Source organism: Dendrobates tinctorius, unplaced genomic scaffold, assembly GCF_039654945.1.
Source record: "Dendrobates tinctorius isolate UK_male_01 unplaced genomic scaffold, ASM3965494v1 ptg000319l, whole genome shotgun sequence".
Taxonomy (NCBI): domain Eukaryota; kingdom Metazoa; phylum Chordata; class Amphibia; order Anura; family Dendrobatidae; genus Dendrobates; species Dendrobates tinctorius.
The window spans coordinates 101360-117919 of record NW_027361986.1 but is presented as its reverse complement, the minus strand read 5'-3'; the positions used below and the strand labels follow the sequence as shown (position 1 = coordinate 117919).

The following is a 16560-nucleotide window of genomic DNA, read 5'->3' as shown; positions in this document are numbered from 1 at the left end:
TTATTCAAACGGGTGAAATGTCCCTCCAGACTTTTTCCCAAACACAAGGAGTTTGAGACCACTACCTCTAGACACTGGGAACATCCTGGCAAACGCCATGTCAGCCTGGGCCAAGATACTTCGCCGAGGCATTGTGGCGGCAGCTCCCACTGAGGAGCTAGCAGATTTAGCAGACCAAATTGGCCATGCGGGTAAATACCTGTTGAATTCCTCTCTGGATGAGGCTGCTTGCTCAGCAAGAGCAAACCGCAACATTATTGCTATTCACCGCATCCTTTGGTTGAAGGTGTGGAACGCAGATCCAGCATCCAAAAAAATCTCACTGGCCTACCGTTCCAGGGCACCAGGCTCTTTGGGGCCAAGCTAGACTACATCATTTCGATTGCCACTGGAGGCAAAAGCACTTCTGCCCCAATCCAGGCAAAGACTCCCCTTCAACAGAAAGGGCACCCAGCTCTTTCGACCCTTCTCTTCCTCAGGCGGCTTCTCCCAGCAGGACCGTTCTTCCGCACAAGCTGAAAGAAGGAAACCTTCCATCAAACCTACTCCTTACTGGAGGTCTAAGAGCCACCCCTCTAAGCCCTCCGGTTCTCGCGGCCACAGATTTTCCTCTAAATGATGGCTCACCCCCACTTGGAAATCTTTCCAGGGTGGGAGGCAGACTTCTTTTTAAGGAGACTTGGTTGGCGGCGGTCGATGACGCCTGGGTCAGGGAGATTGTCACTTCAGGCTACATGATATCAATTTTCTTCCCCCCCCCAAAAGGACGTTTCTTCCTCTCTTGTGCACCAAAACAGCCCTCTCATGCCCCAGGGCTTCTCCAGGCTGTCCCTTCCTCCTAAGCTCAGGAGTAATCGTACCCGTTCTTGGCATGAACGGTTTTCCGGGTTCTACTCAAATCTGTTCGTAGTCCCGAAAAAGGACGGTTCCCTTCCCCCGATCTTGTGCCTCAAGCAGTTGAATCGCCACCTTCGGGTTTGGCCCCTTCGAATGGAGTCCTTGTGGTCGGTAATCACCTCCATGGAGCCGGGGGAATATCTTTGCTCTGTGGACATTCAGGGTGCTTATCTGCACGTTCCTGTCTGTGTGCGGCATCAGAGGTTCCTTCGGTTTGCCATACAGGAGTACCATTACCAGTTCATGGCTCTCCCATTCAGTCTGGCGTCCGCCCCCAGGGTCTTCACGAAGATCATGGCGGCGGTTATGGCCATCCTTCGTTCAAAAGGGATTCTTATAATCCCTTATCTCGATGATCTCCTGGTCAAGGGCCCGTCTCGCCGAGACTGTGATCACAGCCTCCAGATCACTCTGGACACACTGCGCCGTCTCGGCTGGATAACAATAAAGAGGGCACCACCAACAATGCATACGGAGATACACCAATAGTCAGTATAAAGTATCAATAGAAAAACAAGAAAAAACTACTGACCATAACAATGGGAGCACACACTAGATCAAAATAATTGTCAAGACAGACCAAACCACCATAAAAACAATTAAGTCACTCAATGACAGTGAAATTGAACCCTGAAGGGTTAATAATATAACCCTACAAAAAACTCCCCTCATGCATAGATATCATGATAGTAATGGCTGATCATAATAATGGCATAATTAAATCATGGTACAGATCAGGTGTATTATAGTGCACATACATGGATATAGCCGTTAGTAGCAATTGAACCAATCATGAAATACAAAATGCTGAACCATAAATCTGTACACCGATGGATCAATATTCCAATTAAAATAATCATATATTGAGAAGGTAGAAAACCCAAAGGTACATCAGGGCCCTGATTGCAATAATTCAGAGCCTGGTGATGTTCCTCCAGAAAAGCGCTAAAAAAAAGTATACAAGCGCTGGGTGCAGAGCCATTACCATGCCAGGGGGAGCCTGTGGATTGCTAGGTAGCTTCGTCTCGGCTGGATAATCAACAAAGTCGACCCTGATTCCAACTCAGCGTCTCGTATTCCTCGGCATGGAATTCGACACTATCCAAGCTCAAGTGTTCCTTACAAAGGAGAAGGTCTCGTCCCTCCGGCAGGGGGTCAAAGCCCTAAAGCGCCTGGTACCTCTCCCCCTTCGGCTCTGCATGCGCGAATCCTGGGGAAGATGATTGCCTCTATGGAAGCAGTGCTGTATTCCCAGTTTCACTTCTGCGCTCTCCAGCTGGCCCTCCTGCGTGCCTGGGACAAGATAACGGTCTCCCTGGACTGACCGGTGCTTCTACCTCTCAAGGTGAGGCAATCCCTAACCTGGTGGACACTATCCACCTTGGTCCTACGCGGGAGATCCTTCCTTCCTATTTTGTGGCAAGTCATTACCACCGACGCCAGTCTCCTGGTTTGGGGAGCGGTTTTCCTTCACCTCACAGCCCAGGGCCGTTGGGATGCTCAGGAGACCTTCCTACCAATCTCTTGGGGATCAGGGCAATCTTTCTTGCCCTCATCCGCTGGCAGTCCATCCTCGTAGGCAAGCCGGTCCGCATCCAGTCAGTCAGCGCCACGGCTGTGGCTTACATAAATCACCAAGGCGGAACTCGCAGAAATCATATGCTGGAGGTGGCAAAGATGCTGCGTTGGGCGGAAAGCCATGTTCCCGCCATATCTGCCGCCGTCCACATTCCAGGGGTGGACAACTGGGAAGCCGATTTCCTGAGCAGTCAGGGGCTCGTGTCAGGCGAGTGGTCTCTCAACCCCACCATCTTCCACCAAATTTGATATCGACCTCATGGCGTCTCGAACAAACAGGGTTCACCAGTACGTAGCCAGGTCTCGGGATCCAATGGCTGTCGGTTGTGACGCACTTGTGATCCCGTGGTCCCAGTTTCGCATTCCTTATCTGTTCCTACCTCTTCCCTTGCTTCCAAGAGTGGTGAAAAAAGAAAAATGCAGAAGGGGTCCCCGTTCTGTTAGTTGCTCCAGATTGGCCATGGAGGGCCTGTTATGCGGAGCTAGTGAACATGCTCTCGGACGTTCCCTGTAGGTTTCCAGACCGTCCAGACCTTCTATCGCAAGGGCCTCTCTTCCACCCGAGTTCTTTTTCTGAGTTTAATGGCATGGCCTTTGAGGCTGAGGTCCTGAGAGACACAGGTTTTTCCCACAAGGTCATTCAGACCATGATTAAGGCAAGAAAACCAGCGTCATCATGCATCTATCACAGATGTTGGAGAGCCTTCTTTCGGTGGTGTGAGGACAACAGTTTGTTTCCTAAGGCTTTTTCTCTTCCCTCGATTCTTGGTTTTCTACAGACTGGTCTCGATTCCGGCATTTCCCTCTGTACCTTAAAGGGTCAGGTGTCTGCTCTGGCAATCCTGTTCCAAAGGGATCTGGCTTCCCTTCCCCAGGTGAAGACTTTTCTTCAGGGAGTCGCTCACATAGCGCCTCCTTACCGGTCTCCGGTCGATCCATGGGATCTAAATCTTGTCTTGAGCGTTCTCCAGCTTGCGCCCTTTGAGCCGATTCAGGATATTTCCTTTTCCCTCCTCTCATGGACGGTGGCCTTCCTGGTTGCTATCACCTCTATTAGGAGGGTCTCAAGAGTTGGCAGCATTGTCCTGCCGTTCTCCTTTCCTAGTTTTGCACCAAGGATAAGGTGGTCCTCAGACCGGTTCCTTCCTGCCAAAGGTAGTCTCTGCTTTTCACATCGAGGACCTCGTCCTCCCTTCTGTGTCCCTCTCCAACTCATCCCTTGGAGAGATCCCTCCACAAGTTGGTCTTGGTCAGGGCTATTTGAGTCTACCTTCCTAGGACTGCTTCCTTCCGTCAGTCCGGTTCCCTGTTTGTCGTCTCTGAAGGTCGTCTGAAAGGGCTTCCATCCTCCAAATCCACCATTTCTCATCGGATTCGTTCAGGAGGCATACCGCGTTCAGGAAAAACAGCCTCCGGGTGTGAGTGCTCACGCTACCCGGCCTGTGGGAGCTTCCTGGGCCGTTCGTCACCAAGCAACCTGGTCGTCCCTCCATACTTTTGACATTTTATAATGTATATACTCTCGTCTCTGCTGATGCAGGCATCGGTAGGAAGATACTGCAGGCGCTGGTATCCCACCGACCGACCCAAGTACCTTTCTATCAGCATTCCTTTCCCATCCTTGGGACTGCTTTTGGACGTCCCATGGTAACCTGTGTCCCCCAGTGAAGCGAGAAAGAAAGGGATTTTTGGTGCTTGCCACAAACTTTCTTGGAACCTTCATTGGGGGACACAGCACCCTCCCTTAATGTACCGTGTTGGCCAATTTGCTGCTGTTTTGGGTCAGTACATAGGTTGAGTTTTTTGTTGTACTTGCTCCTACTGCTTTAGCACCAACTGGCTTGCCTTGTGGCTGTCGGTAGGTGTATACTGCCGAGGAAGAGATTTTTTTTTTTTTTTCTTATTTGCATAGTGTCCGCCTCCTAGCGACAGCAGCATACACCCATGGTAACCGGTGTCCCCCCCCCCCCCCCCCCCCCACCCATGAAGGCTCCAAGAAAGAGATTTTATGGTAAGTACCAAAAATCCCTCTGTTTCCTGTCCCTATTAGAGCAGAGAATATCCTCCAATGGAGCGGTCGTGGAGGGTTCCTAGAAATGGAATAACCGGTAAGTCTAAATCTATTTTCAGTTAATGATATGCACATTCTGTGGAGCAGCCTGTGGGGGCAGGTGAGGTGGTGGGCTTCTTGTGGTTCTCTACTTAGCTATTCATACTAATGGCTTATGACTGCCCCCTATCTTACATACTGAATATTATATGTATCGAAAAAAAAAAAATCGCATTTAGCATGCTGGCGTTAACGCCTGTGCTGCAGCATGGTCGCATCTATAATATGCATTAAATTGTTTTAATTGCTGATTGAAATTTATTCAGAAGAAAAAAGTCTCAAAATGGCGCCTATGCAATAGCTTCTATCGGTGATCTGATAGATGCCACTGCGAGGGTGGCGCCATCTTGGAATCTTGGAGACTTTTTTTTTTTTTTTTTTTTTACCTCTAGCAAGATGGCACATGCACAGTTGTGGCTTGTGGCATTTTGAGACTATTCAGAATAAATTTATATCTGCAAATTAATGCACATTACACATGCAATCATACTGCAGTGCGCGCTTGTCTGCTGAATACATGTATTTAAAAAAAAAAAAAAAAAAAAAATACATGTAGTCATTATTTAAAATAGGGGGCAGGTCACTGAGTGATTAGTAACTGGTCGTAAGTAGATCAAGCACAAGCATCTCATTAACTGAAAAAGATTGAACAACCACAAGATGTATTTCATTAATCAGGGTATCCTTTTAATCAGTATAACGGTGCCAACATGACAGTCTGTAGCTTACTGTGCACAATCCTGTTGACAAGTTTACCTTTTAGGCCTGTTTCACACTTCAGTTTTTGACGTCGTTTTGCAAAAAAAAACTGAATCCGCCATTTTTTTTGGCGGATCCGTTTTTTTCCCTTTGCCTTGCATTGCGGCGGATTTTGACGGATTGTCATCCGTGTTTTGACGGATCCGTCATAATTTTGGCGTCCGCTGTCTTGAGGGGACGGACAATGAAACGTTTTTTGTGCGCGTCAAAAAAGCGGATAGCAACGAATCCGTCGCTGTCTGCCATGTTATAATGGACGCCTATGGGCGGCGGATCCGTTGGCAACCATTAATTGACGGAATCTGCCAACGGATCCGCCTCTTTATACTGAGTATGCCTAAAACAATTTCCTTTCATGAATTTTAACCCCAAATTCCGTTCTGGCAGCAAAAAAATTCTTTCTATTTTCTTTTTCTCCTTTTCCAGTCATGTCACTTTAAATTTCATGAACTATCAGCTAAAAACTGATCCGTCAAAAAACGGATCCTGTGTCATCCGTTTGTGGCAAAGCTGAAACGGATCCATTTTTTCACACTCTGGCGGATTTTGACTGACGTCAAAAAACTGAAATGTGAAACAGGCCTTAATGTTGACTTTTGAACAGTGCTAAAGATAGTGGTGACCAAAAATAAAGCAAACCTTTCAAAATCTGATTACTTCTGTATGGTGGTTGTGATGCCACTTTGCTGGAGACTTTAGTAAACCGGAATCAAATGGTTGTTGGCTGAGGATGAAAATTGTGTTTAACATTGTTTTTTCCATTTGTGTTTTCAACATTTGCTGAGCCAAATGTTTTGCATGTTTTGTCATGGGTAGTCAAATTTTGCCTACTTTTTTTTTTTGTTTTTCAGTTAAAGCATGGCAGACAGATTTATCACCAGATGTCAGGAAGCTTAGGCTACTTTTACACTTACTGCTTTTTTTTGCGGGCCGTACCGCTGCAATTTTTCCGGTCTGCCGCAATAATTGGCCACAAAAAAGGTTGCGGATCGCAGATTTTCATTTTTTTCACTACTATGGAAATAGTATTGGAAAAAGGCGTTCTGCAAAACCGGAAGTCACAGTGCACCGCAAAAATAAACTTCATTTGTTTTTGCAGCCCCATTGGTTTTCAATGGGGGTCGTGTCCGTACGACGTTGAAAAAGATCGAGCATGCGGTGATCGATCCTTTTTCACGGCACATGGCGTACCATGGATTTTTTTGCGGGCCGATTTTGCGGCCCCATAGAAATCTATTGGGGGGGGGCGCAAAATTGGCCCTCAGAAACGCGGTAAGTGTAAAAGCAGTCTTATTTGGAGAGTGAAGTCAGGCAAAAGCCAAAAAGAGGCTGCTATGGAATTCAACTGCTGAGTCAAGTGTCGCGTATGATAAAGAATGAAAAGATTATGGAAATACTGACAAACCTAGAAGTGGACGACCATGGAAAACTTCCTCCAAAGTTGATAGCATTACTAAGAAAGTCTGTATAGGATGTCCATAAAAGTGCTGTACAGACTTTACACGAAATGAACAAAGAATATGGGGTCAAAGTGAGTCGCCAAACCATGGTGTAACTGCATAGAGCAGTAGGGTTGAATGCACGAGTTCCAGTCAAGAAGCCTTTTAATCTCTGCAAAGATCCGGAAGGTCGAACTTGAGTTTTCCCAAGAACACAGCCAATGGAAAGAGACAGATTGATCTAAGATGTTGTGGTCGGATGAATCCCAAGTACAATCTACTTGGAGATGGCAAGCACTATATAATTGGGAATCTTAATGATGTAAAGCACCAAACACCTATAGTGAAACGTGGTGGCAATGTCAGTTTGGGGCTACTTTTCTCAATCTGCAATTGGCCTTCTGCATAGAATTGATGGAAATATGAATACTACCATGTACAACGATATACTGGAGAATGTAATGCTGCCACATAGTAAAATCAAGGTAGACATGGGCTGGAAATTCTAGCAAGACAATGATCCTAAGCACACATCCAATTTATTCAAAAATTTGTTAGCAAAGAAAAATGTTAGCTTGTTACAATGGCCAAGCCAATCACCTGATTTAGACCCTGTAGAGCAGGGTTCCCCAACTGTCCTCAAGGCCCACCAACAGATCATGTTTTCAGGATTTCCTTTGTATTGCACAGGTGATGCAATGATCACCTGAGCAATACTAAGGAAATCATGAAAACCTGATCTGTTTGTGGGCCTTGAGGACTGGAGTTGGGGAACCCTGCTGTACAGCGTCTTTGGGAAGAGTTATGGCGACGAGTTGGAGCCTGAAACCATAGCAATAAAGATTAATTATTTGCAGATATGTAAATGAAATGGAGCAAGATCAAATCAGGATGTCTTGAATACCCTAATGGCTTCAGTGCCCCATTGGTGTGGTACAGTAATTAAAGAAAGAGTTTATGCTACAAAATACTAAGTTATGCCATTGTAAATAATGAATTAGTCTGTTGTGATCAATACATAATATGCAAAACGTTTGGCAGTCCGTTTTCTTCAATTAAGAGATTGTACCTATATTCTAAAGCATTTTGTTTAAAATTAAGGTCCTGCATGCACTTTCAATTCATCACCAGGAAAATGACATCACAACAACCAGACAGAAGTAATCTGTTTAAAAAAAAAAATGCAAAACCTTTTGGTCACCATTGTAGTTTGAGCAATTACTGCTTCTGGACAGGTCAAATAAAAGTTGACTAATTACTACTTTTACAGCTCTTGGAATTTGCAGTGGTTTCAAAAATTTGTGTTAACTTTTACAGCTGACGAAAAGAGTATGTACAAGAGAGATGTGAGCCCGAGTCGATGGAACTCTCCTCCCTGCAATGAGGACTGGGATAATGGTATGCAAAATAACTTCCTTCATCCTGATTCTAGAGGATTGGAGACATACAAAATTTACCATTTGCAGTGATTAAGTTGTTTTGATAGATATCATAGAACCAAGCATGATTTTTTTTTTTTCAAATTTGATCAGCATCCCTTCGTGTGTTTAAACTTTAAAACGCTTTAACATATCAGTGATTCTGAGTGGTAAATTTTGTTCGATATTTGTTTAATGAAAATATCAAACATAAGACAAAATTTGAAAATGTTGCGCTTTTTGAATATTGAATTTTCATACCCTTAATCACGTAATGATAGATGAGGAAATAAAAGTTAACTCCTCCCCTGCAGTATACAGCCTCTCGCTAGATGAGACTTCTCCAGTTCTTGCTTAGGCTGGTTTCAGATTTGCGCTTTTTACATGCAGCGCACGGCGCCTCTAAGCCCCCTGCCCGCCCCATCCGGTCATCGCTTCCTACTATCGCACACGGCTGCATGCGATCTGCGCACCCTATCTTTAGCATAGGGTGCGCTGGCCGTGCACTAGTAGGATTTTGGTGTGCGCCGCGCACTTTTGAAGGTGCGCCGAACGCACCATGTTGCATTTTGGCGTGCTCTGCGCACCTTCAAAAGTGCGCAGCGCACGCCCAAATCCTACTAGCGCACGGTCTGCGCACCCTATGCTAAAGATAAGATGCGCAGATCGCATGCAGCCGTGTGCGATAGTAGGAAGCGATGACCGGATGGGGGGGCGGGGCTTAGCGGCGCCGTGAGCTGCATGTAAAAAGCGCAAATCTGAAACCAGCCTTAGTGTCTATAGGAAGCACTTGGGTCTGCTTTCAGACCCCACCGTTTTTTTTTTCACTTTTGAGTTTTCTGTAAATTTTTATTTTTTAATTAACGGAGTGAAGAGGGCAACTGTTCCTTTCTACGGCCCGCTCTCCCCCGAACCAACAACAGGCAAACATGCGGAGTACACCTCCCCGTACACTTTCCTGCGACGAACGGGGCTGATTCCTCTGACGATTCCTTACGGTGAAAGGATATGAGGGCAAGCGCAGCATGGAGACTGGCGGAGGACTTTACCTACAGCGCTCCCGAATGCCCTGAATCAGCCCTATAGCTCTCCATCCCCCTACCTATAGGGTGGATCGATTGAGCATACCCCTTTAAGAATTCCAGCTCTGCTAAATCAGCCCAGGAGGATGAGAAGACCTGCATGGATGGCACGGACAGCGACTGCAGGCCTGAGCACTGGAGTAGAGGTATGAGGTCAGGTCCTGGTCCCCGGGAGAGGTGCTGACTTTGTCTCCGCAGCGGTGCTCTGGCGCCCCAACGCGGCCCCCCCCCACTCTGTGCTTACCGCAGGTAGTCCCTGGCTTCTCCGGCCTACTAGGCCTCAAGTTGAATAGCACCGCCCCCTCCCCGCCCTCGGTGCTTACTGCGGGTAGGCCAAAAATCTAGTCCCTGGCTTTTCTGGCCTACTAGGCCGCAATTTGAATAGCGCTGCCCATGCTAGCGCCACCCCCCCCACCCTTGCCGCCTCTAGTCTCTTACAAGAGGCGCAATCCTTGTCTTGGGGGCCATGAAATTTACCTCAGCCTGCTCTGGAAAAAGGCTGTGAGGCACGCACTCTGCTGGATACCAGGTGACACCACAGGGTGACTGCTATTCCTCCTGGGGACACAGCACAGGACCGGGGTAAGCTGCATCTGCCCTCAGAACAAAGCTTAACCCCTCTCCCGGCACATTCCCTGCAGCTGCAATCCAGAGTCTGCCTTGAACCCTTTCAGGAGCGCTATGTCTCAATCTAAGGAGGCTAAACGGGCTGCTAAGAAGCACACTGCATTTTTTACCGTGTGTACCACTTGCAAGATTGCCGTGCCCAGACTAATCCATTGTGCATGGACTGCGGCCTGGCCTGAGCTCCAACGCCCCTTGCCGCCGCTGCTGCGGGGCTTCCTGCGTTTAGTCCCCTTGAGTGGGCTGTGTCTGTCACGGTCGGTGGAGTCAGACCCAGGCCATAGACTCCCTCCGGGAAGCCTCTTAAGTCAGAAAGTGTCTTTACCACCCGAGCAGGGCTCTGGCGACTGCGGGGAACCGTCCACCAGCAGGGGCCATACTCGCTCAAGGGATGGTCGGGCTAGAAAGCGGACCCATGACGCGTCCCCTAGTGACGCTTGCGCTTCTGTACCGGCAAGTTCTGTCTCTCTCGCTCGCCCTCTCCTATTGTTCGCAGCGAGCACGACTCTGAATTCGAATCTGACACGTCAGCCCCTCAGAATCCTCCAACTGACCAAGAGTCGCTTGATTCTCTTACAGAATCAGTCAACAGGATTCTGGAGTTGGATGAGGAAAATAATCCCGCTCCAGCACATGCTATCTCACTTAAGAGGACCAAACGTGTGCACAGGTTATTTGCCAGCCATCCGGTGTTTAAGGACGTTGTCCAGAAACCTAGGGATTGGCCACATAAACGGTTCACAGGGCAAAAGTCTACTGAGACTAAATACCCTTTTGCTCCAGACCTAATGAAGGATCGGTTACAGTTCCCTTCGGTGGACCTTCTGCTATCGCGTGTTGCTTCTTAAACGCTCATCCGCCTCTGAGGGCTCCTCAGTCAGAAACCCCTCCGATCGTCAAATTGACTACCTTGCCCGCTCAGTTTTTGAAGCTTCAGGAGCGGTGCTTTTTCCATCTTTCGCAGCGACTTGGGTCACTAAGGCAATGGCTGCTTGGGCAGAAGTCTTAATTACTGCCTTCCAGGGTACCAATCTTCCTCTGGAGGCAACCGGGGTCGCCAGGCAGATAATTCACGCAGCGGACTTTGTAGTGGACGCTTCTTTAGATGCCGCCAATTGCTCTGCTCAAACTGCCGCTAATGCGATCTCCATTAGAAGAGCCCTATGGCTCTGTGGCGGGCGGATGCCACATCTAAAAGATCGTTGACTTCCCTGCTCTATCAGACTGGTTGTCTTTCTGGAGAGAAACTGGACCAGCTCATTTCTGATACTACCGGGGAAAAGAGTAAATTCCTTTCATCAACAAAAGGCTGTTCAGCCCTTTTGGAGCCAACAGCTGACGCGTTTTCGACCTTTTCGCAACAATTCCGGTTGGTCCTCCACTACCTTCTCTTCCGGATCAAGTCGGTCCCCACGCAGGGACAGTCTCCCAGGTCTCATACAGATCTAACCGCTCTTGGAAGCCCAGGCCAATGGCATCTGGATCTAGGGGAGCCAGACCCCATAGATCTTCTACACAATGATTTGTTGCGGTATCCGGCGGACAACGACAAAGTAGGCGGTCGTCTACTTTCCTTCAGCCACACCTGGCTCGTGGTCGTCCACGACAAGTGGGTCAGGGAGCTGGTGTCCTCTGGATACAAGATGGCATTTTCGTCCCCCACCCGACACGGATTTTCCGGTCCTCGCCCCCCCCAGAAAAAGACAAGAGCCTTCCTTCGGGCTGTTTCGGCTCTGCAAAAGGACGGAGTCATCATTCCGGTCCCTCCTCACGAAAGGTTCAGGGGTTTTTATTCAAACCTTTGTGGTTCCAAAGAAGGACGGGACGATGCGGCCCATACTGGATCTAAAACTGTTAAATCAGTTTGTCAAGGTACGGCGATTCTGAATGGAATCTCCGATCAGTTGTCGCGAGAGTTCCTAGCATCCATCGACATCAAGGACGCTTACCATCACATTCCGATCTGCCCGTCCCACATTCCGATCTGCCCGTCCCACCAGCAGTTCCTGCGTTTTGCAATTCACAAGGAACACTTCAGTGCGTTGCCTTGCCCTTTGGACTCTCCACCGCCCCCAGGGTCTTTACCAAGGTCATGGCGGCTGTCATGGCCATTCTCCACTCTCGAGAAATGGTGGTGTTACTGTATCTGGACGACCTTCTCATCAAGGGTTCATCCCTTCCAGCTTGTGAGAAATCCATGGATATAACAGTAAATACACTCTCTCTCCTGGGCTGGAAGATAAACTTCGAAAAGTCTCCCAAAACCGGCCCAGCAGATTTCCTTTTTAGGAATGATCTTGGACACTTCCCTTGGGTTGGTCATTCTCCCTCCAGAACAGACCCAAACTTTACAACAGGCAGCGCAATCTTTTTCCTGACTGGTTTCCCACTCCATTCGTTTCAGCATGAGTTCTTGGAAAGATGGGTGGCAGCAATGGAATCAGTTCCATTCGCAGTGTTCCATCTGTCCCTTAAACACGCGTTGCTGTTGGCCTGGGACAAGAACCAGTTCTCCCTGGACCGCCTGTTCCTTTTGTCCCTGCGGGTCAGACAAGTCCTTAAGTGGTGGACACTGAAGTCCTCCCTGAGTCAAGGGAGGTCTTTTCTCCCAGTAAGATGGTTGGTAGTAACCACCGACGCAAGTCTTCTTGGCTGGGGTGCGGTCTTTCGTCACCACACGGCACAGGGTCGTTGGTCAACTCGAGAGTCATGTCTCCCCATCAACATCTTGGAGATACGTGCGATCAGACTAGCTCTACGGAGTTTCCACCATCTCCTCGCAGGTCACCCCATCCGGATCCAATCTGGCAACGCTATGGCTGTAGCGTATATCAACCGCCAGGGAGGTACTCGGAGCAGGATGGCCATGCACGAAGCGAGTCACATCCTCCATTGGGCCGAGACCAACCATTCGCCCATCTCAGCAATCCACATCCTGGGCGTAGAGAATTGGGCGGCAGATTTTCTCAGTCGCCAGGGCCTTGCCTAGGGAGAGTGGTCTCTTCATCCGGAAGTCTTTCAGCAGATTTGTCATCATTGGGGGACTCCGGATGTGGATCTCATGGCCTCAAGACTAAACCACAAGGTTCCTCGATTCATTGCCCGATTGCGTGATCCATGTGCTACCGGTTCCGGCTCCCGTACATCTCTTCCCCCCTCTTCCGAGGGTCATCAAGAAGATCAGAACAGAGGGAATACCAGTGATCCTAGTCGCGCCAGGCATGGTACAGAGAACTGCTGATACAACTGGTCGCCGATGTCCCCTGGCGACTTCCAGATCGCATGGATCTACTCTCTCAGGGCCCGACTTACCACACGACGTGGTTTCCACCATGATTAGTGCTAGGAAGCCTGTGTCCATGCGCATCTATCACCGCACCTGGAAAACCTTTTCATGGAGCAAGGATCGTGGTCGATCCCCTCTGGTGTTTTCCATTCCGGCCATATTGGAATTCCTTCAATCCGGATTAAAGTCAGGCCTCGCGCTTAGCTCACTCAAGGGCCAGATTTTGGCCTTGTCAGTGCTATTCCAACGCAAAAGTGCCACCAAACTTCAGGTCAAGATGTTCATTCAGGGAGTCTCCCATGTGGCGCCTCCTTATAGAAGGCCATTGGTGTCATGGGACCTTAACCTGGTTCTCGGGGGCCTCACAGGAGGCTCCTTTCGAACCGCTGCAGGACGTGCCACTGACAGTCCTCTCTTGGAAGGTGGTCTTTCTAGTGGCAACTACATCAGACGAGTTTCGGAATTGGGGGCCTGTCCTGCCACCCTCCGTTCCTGAACTTTCATCAGGACAAGGCAGTTCTCAGGATGTCCCCGTCCTTCCTGCCCAAAGTCGTATCCTCTTTCCATCTCAATGAGGAAATTGTTTTGCCTTCCTTTTGTCCAGCACCAGTCCATCGCATTGAGAAGGCCCTCCACATCCTGGATGTGGTTAGGGCTTTGAGACAGTACATCTCGCAGACGGCTCCCTTCCGCAAGTCAGATGCCCTGTTCATACTTACAGAGGGGCATAGGAAGGGTCTAGCTGCTTCAAAAGCAACGCTAGCCAGGTGGATTCGCTTGGCGATTCAGGAATCCTACCGTGTCAGGAACGCGCCTGTCCCATTAGGGATTAAGGCGCACTCTACCCACTCAGTGGGCGCCTCTTGGGCTATTCGGCACCAGGCCTCTGCAGAACAGGTCTGCAAGGCTGCGACTTGGTCCATTCTGCATACTTTTACAAAACATTACCAAATTCATTCTCAGGCCTCTGCGGATGCAGCTCTCGGCAGACGCATCCTGCAATCGGCAGTACCACAGTGTTAAGACATTGGTACACAGTGTATTAGCAGATGTATGCTCTCCACCCAGGGACTGCTTTAGGACGTCCCACTGTCTGTGTCCCCCAAAGAGGCGTAGGAGAAATAAGGATTTTTGTGTACTCACTGTAAAATCCTTTTCTCCAAGCCATTCATTGGGATACACAGCACCCACCCTGTTTAGCCTATTGGCTCACTGTAGCATTCTTAGGTTTTGACAGTTATGGTTATTGTTGACTGTTTATGCTCCTACTGCTTTTTTCACCGAACTGGAGAAATCTCATCCAGCGAGAGGGTGTATTCTGTAGGGGAGGAGCTAACTTTTTTTTCTGGTTTACTTAGTGTCATCCTAGTGGCAAGCAGCATAACACCCACTGTCTGTGTCCCCCAATGATTGGCTCGGAGAAAAGGATTTTACAGTGAGTACACAAAAATCCCTATATTTTGCATTCAGACAAACAGAAGAAATAACTGAACGTTTTTGGAACCACATTGGACCTTCATCATAGTATCTTGCTTCTTCAGAGGGATAAGACATTGTGCCTCAAATAAGCTGGAAGGATAAGTGGAAAATGCCTGAATGCTATTTAAGGAGGGAAGATTTAAAGTGGCTAAATTAAATGTAGCGCATCCATAAATGGTGGCTGCCGCCGCTGCTGTGGTAGAGTACTGGATGCTGCGTAGGAATCAGAATTCAGTTCAGCAAGTTCTTTATAGGTGGTAATTACTATCGCTGTGACCAAGCGCTGGTTGCTGTATATGTAGATCAGATTATGGGCAACGCAATCTTGTGAGGCGACTGTGGTCGCTGCTTCAAAATGCTGCGTGTAGCGTTCCTGGGCGCTGGACAGGAGAATGCTTGGGGAACAGAAGAAAATTTAACCACATAATTTGTTGTGCAGTGCCTCCTACGTACTTGGCTACCCCATACGAGGTCAGACAGTGTGGGCACACGGCAGGGCTCAGGGAGCAAGGAGGGCCACTTTTGTTAGAATGTTATCATATCAGTTTGTCAGAGCCCTGGATATGCTAAAACTATAGCAACACAAACAAGTGACGCCATTTTGGAAACTACACTTCTCATAGAATTACTCTAGAGGTGTAGCGAACATTTTAGGCCCACAGGTAATTCACAGAATTATACAACCTTGCGCTGTGAAAATACTTTCCCCCCCCACAAAGTTTAATTTTTAAAAGTGCTAATAGGAGAAAATGGATCATACAATTTGTGCAATTTTTCTTCTGAATTTGCCGATACCACATATGTGCTCAGAAACTACTCTTCAAAGAAGGAAGGAAACGCCATATTATAGTTCAGATTTTGCTGGAATGGTTTGAGGGGCTCTGCCAATGTACCATGGCACCCTGAAATATCAGGACAGCAAGACCCTCTAAAAGTGCACCATTTTACAAACCGCCTCTTGATGAAATCTAGTGAGATGGGCGCTGAAGAAAAGATTGTTCCCTCTATAAAATGTTATTTTTACATTTTTACAAGAGAAAATGGGTAGAAATTACCAAATTTTTACACAACACTGAACGTGGCAATACCCCATATGTGGCTGTACAGTACTGCTTAGTCACGTGGTGACTGTGGAGGGACAGAGCACGGTTTGCTTTCTGGAGTACAGATTTTTCTAGAATAGCTTTGAAGACTCCATATACATATTCCCTAAATGCTAGAAGAGTGGAAACCTCCCTCAATAGAGCCCAATTTGGAAACTACACCCCTCTGGGAATTTCTCTACAGGTGTAGTGATGAGTTTGACTTCACGAGTGTGTTCCAGAAACAAGCAGCAATGCCATTATAGTGGTCTGTACAGTGAGCCAAGCTTATACGTCTGGAGAAATGACCCCGTAAACTAAATGAGTTCTCCCCACTAAAGTAATGCCAAACTTTCAGACGTTAATTGTGGGTCTCAGGAGCAGGTGGCACTTGGATTTGGGAGCACAGATATCTTTGAATTTCATTTGGTGGGGAGCCATTTCACTTTTCCAGAGTATGCCAGTAATGTGGAAAGGCCCTGAAGGTCTGTCATCTGTTAACCCCTTTACCCCCGAGGGTGGTTTGCATGTTAATGACCAGGCCGATTTTTACAATTCTGACCACTGTCCCTTTGAGGTAAATAACTGTGGAACGCTTCACTGGATCCTGGTGATTGAGACTGTTTTCTCGTGATATATTGTACTCCATGATGGTGGTAAAATTTCTTTGTCACTTGCGTTTGTGAAAAAAGATTTAGAAAATATTGCAATTTTCAAACTTTGAATTTTCATGCCCTTAAATCAGATGTCACAAAATACTTAAGTAACATTTCCCATATGTTTAGTTTACATCAGCACAATTTTGG

General features: G+C 47.8%; 1 protein-coding gene across 2 annotated transcripts in view; it reads left to right on the top strand.

The window, feature by feature from the left end:
• LOC141073884 (gametocyte-specific factor 1-like) overlaps window positions 1–16560 on the top strand; it is a 142149-nt gene that overhangs the window by 49350 nt on the left and 76239 nt on the right. For both annotated transcript variants that reach the window (XM_073561413.1, XM_073561414.1), the window contains exon 6: window positions 8101–8181. In XM_073561413.1, the coding sequence (XP_073417514.1) occupies window positions 8101–8181 (81 nt within the window). The remainder of the gene's footprint in view (window positions 1–8100; window positions 8182–16560) is intronic.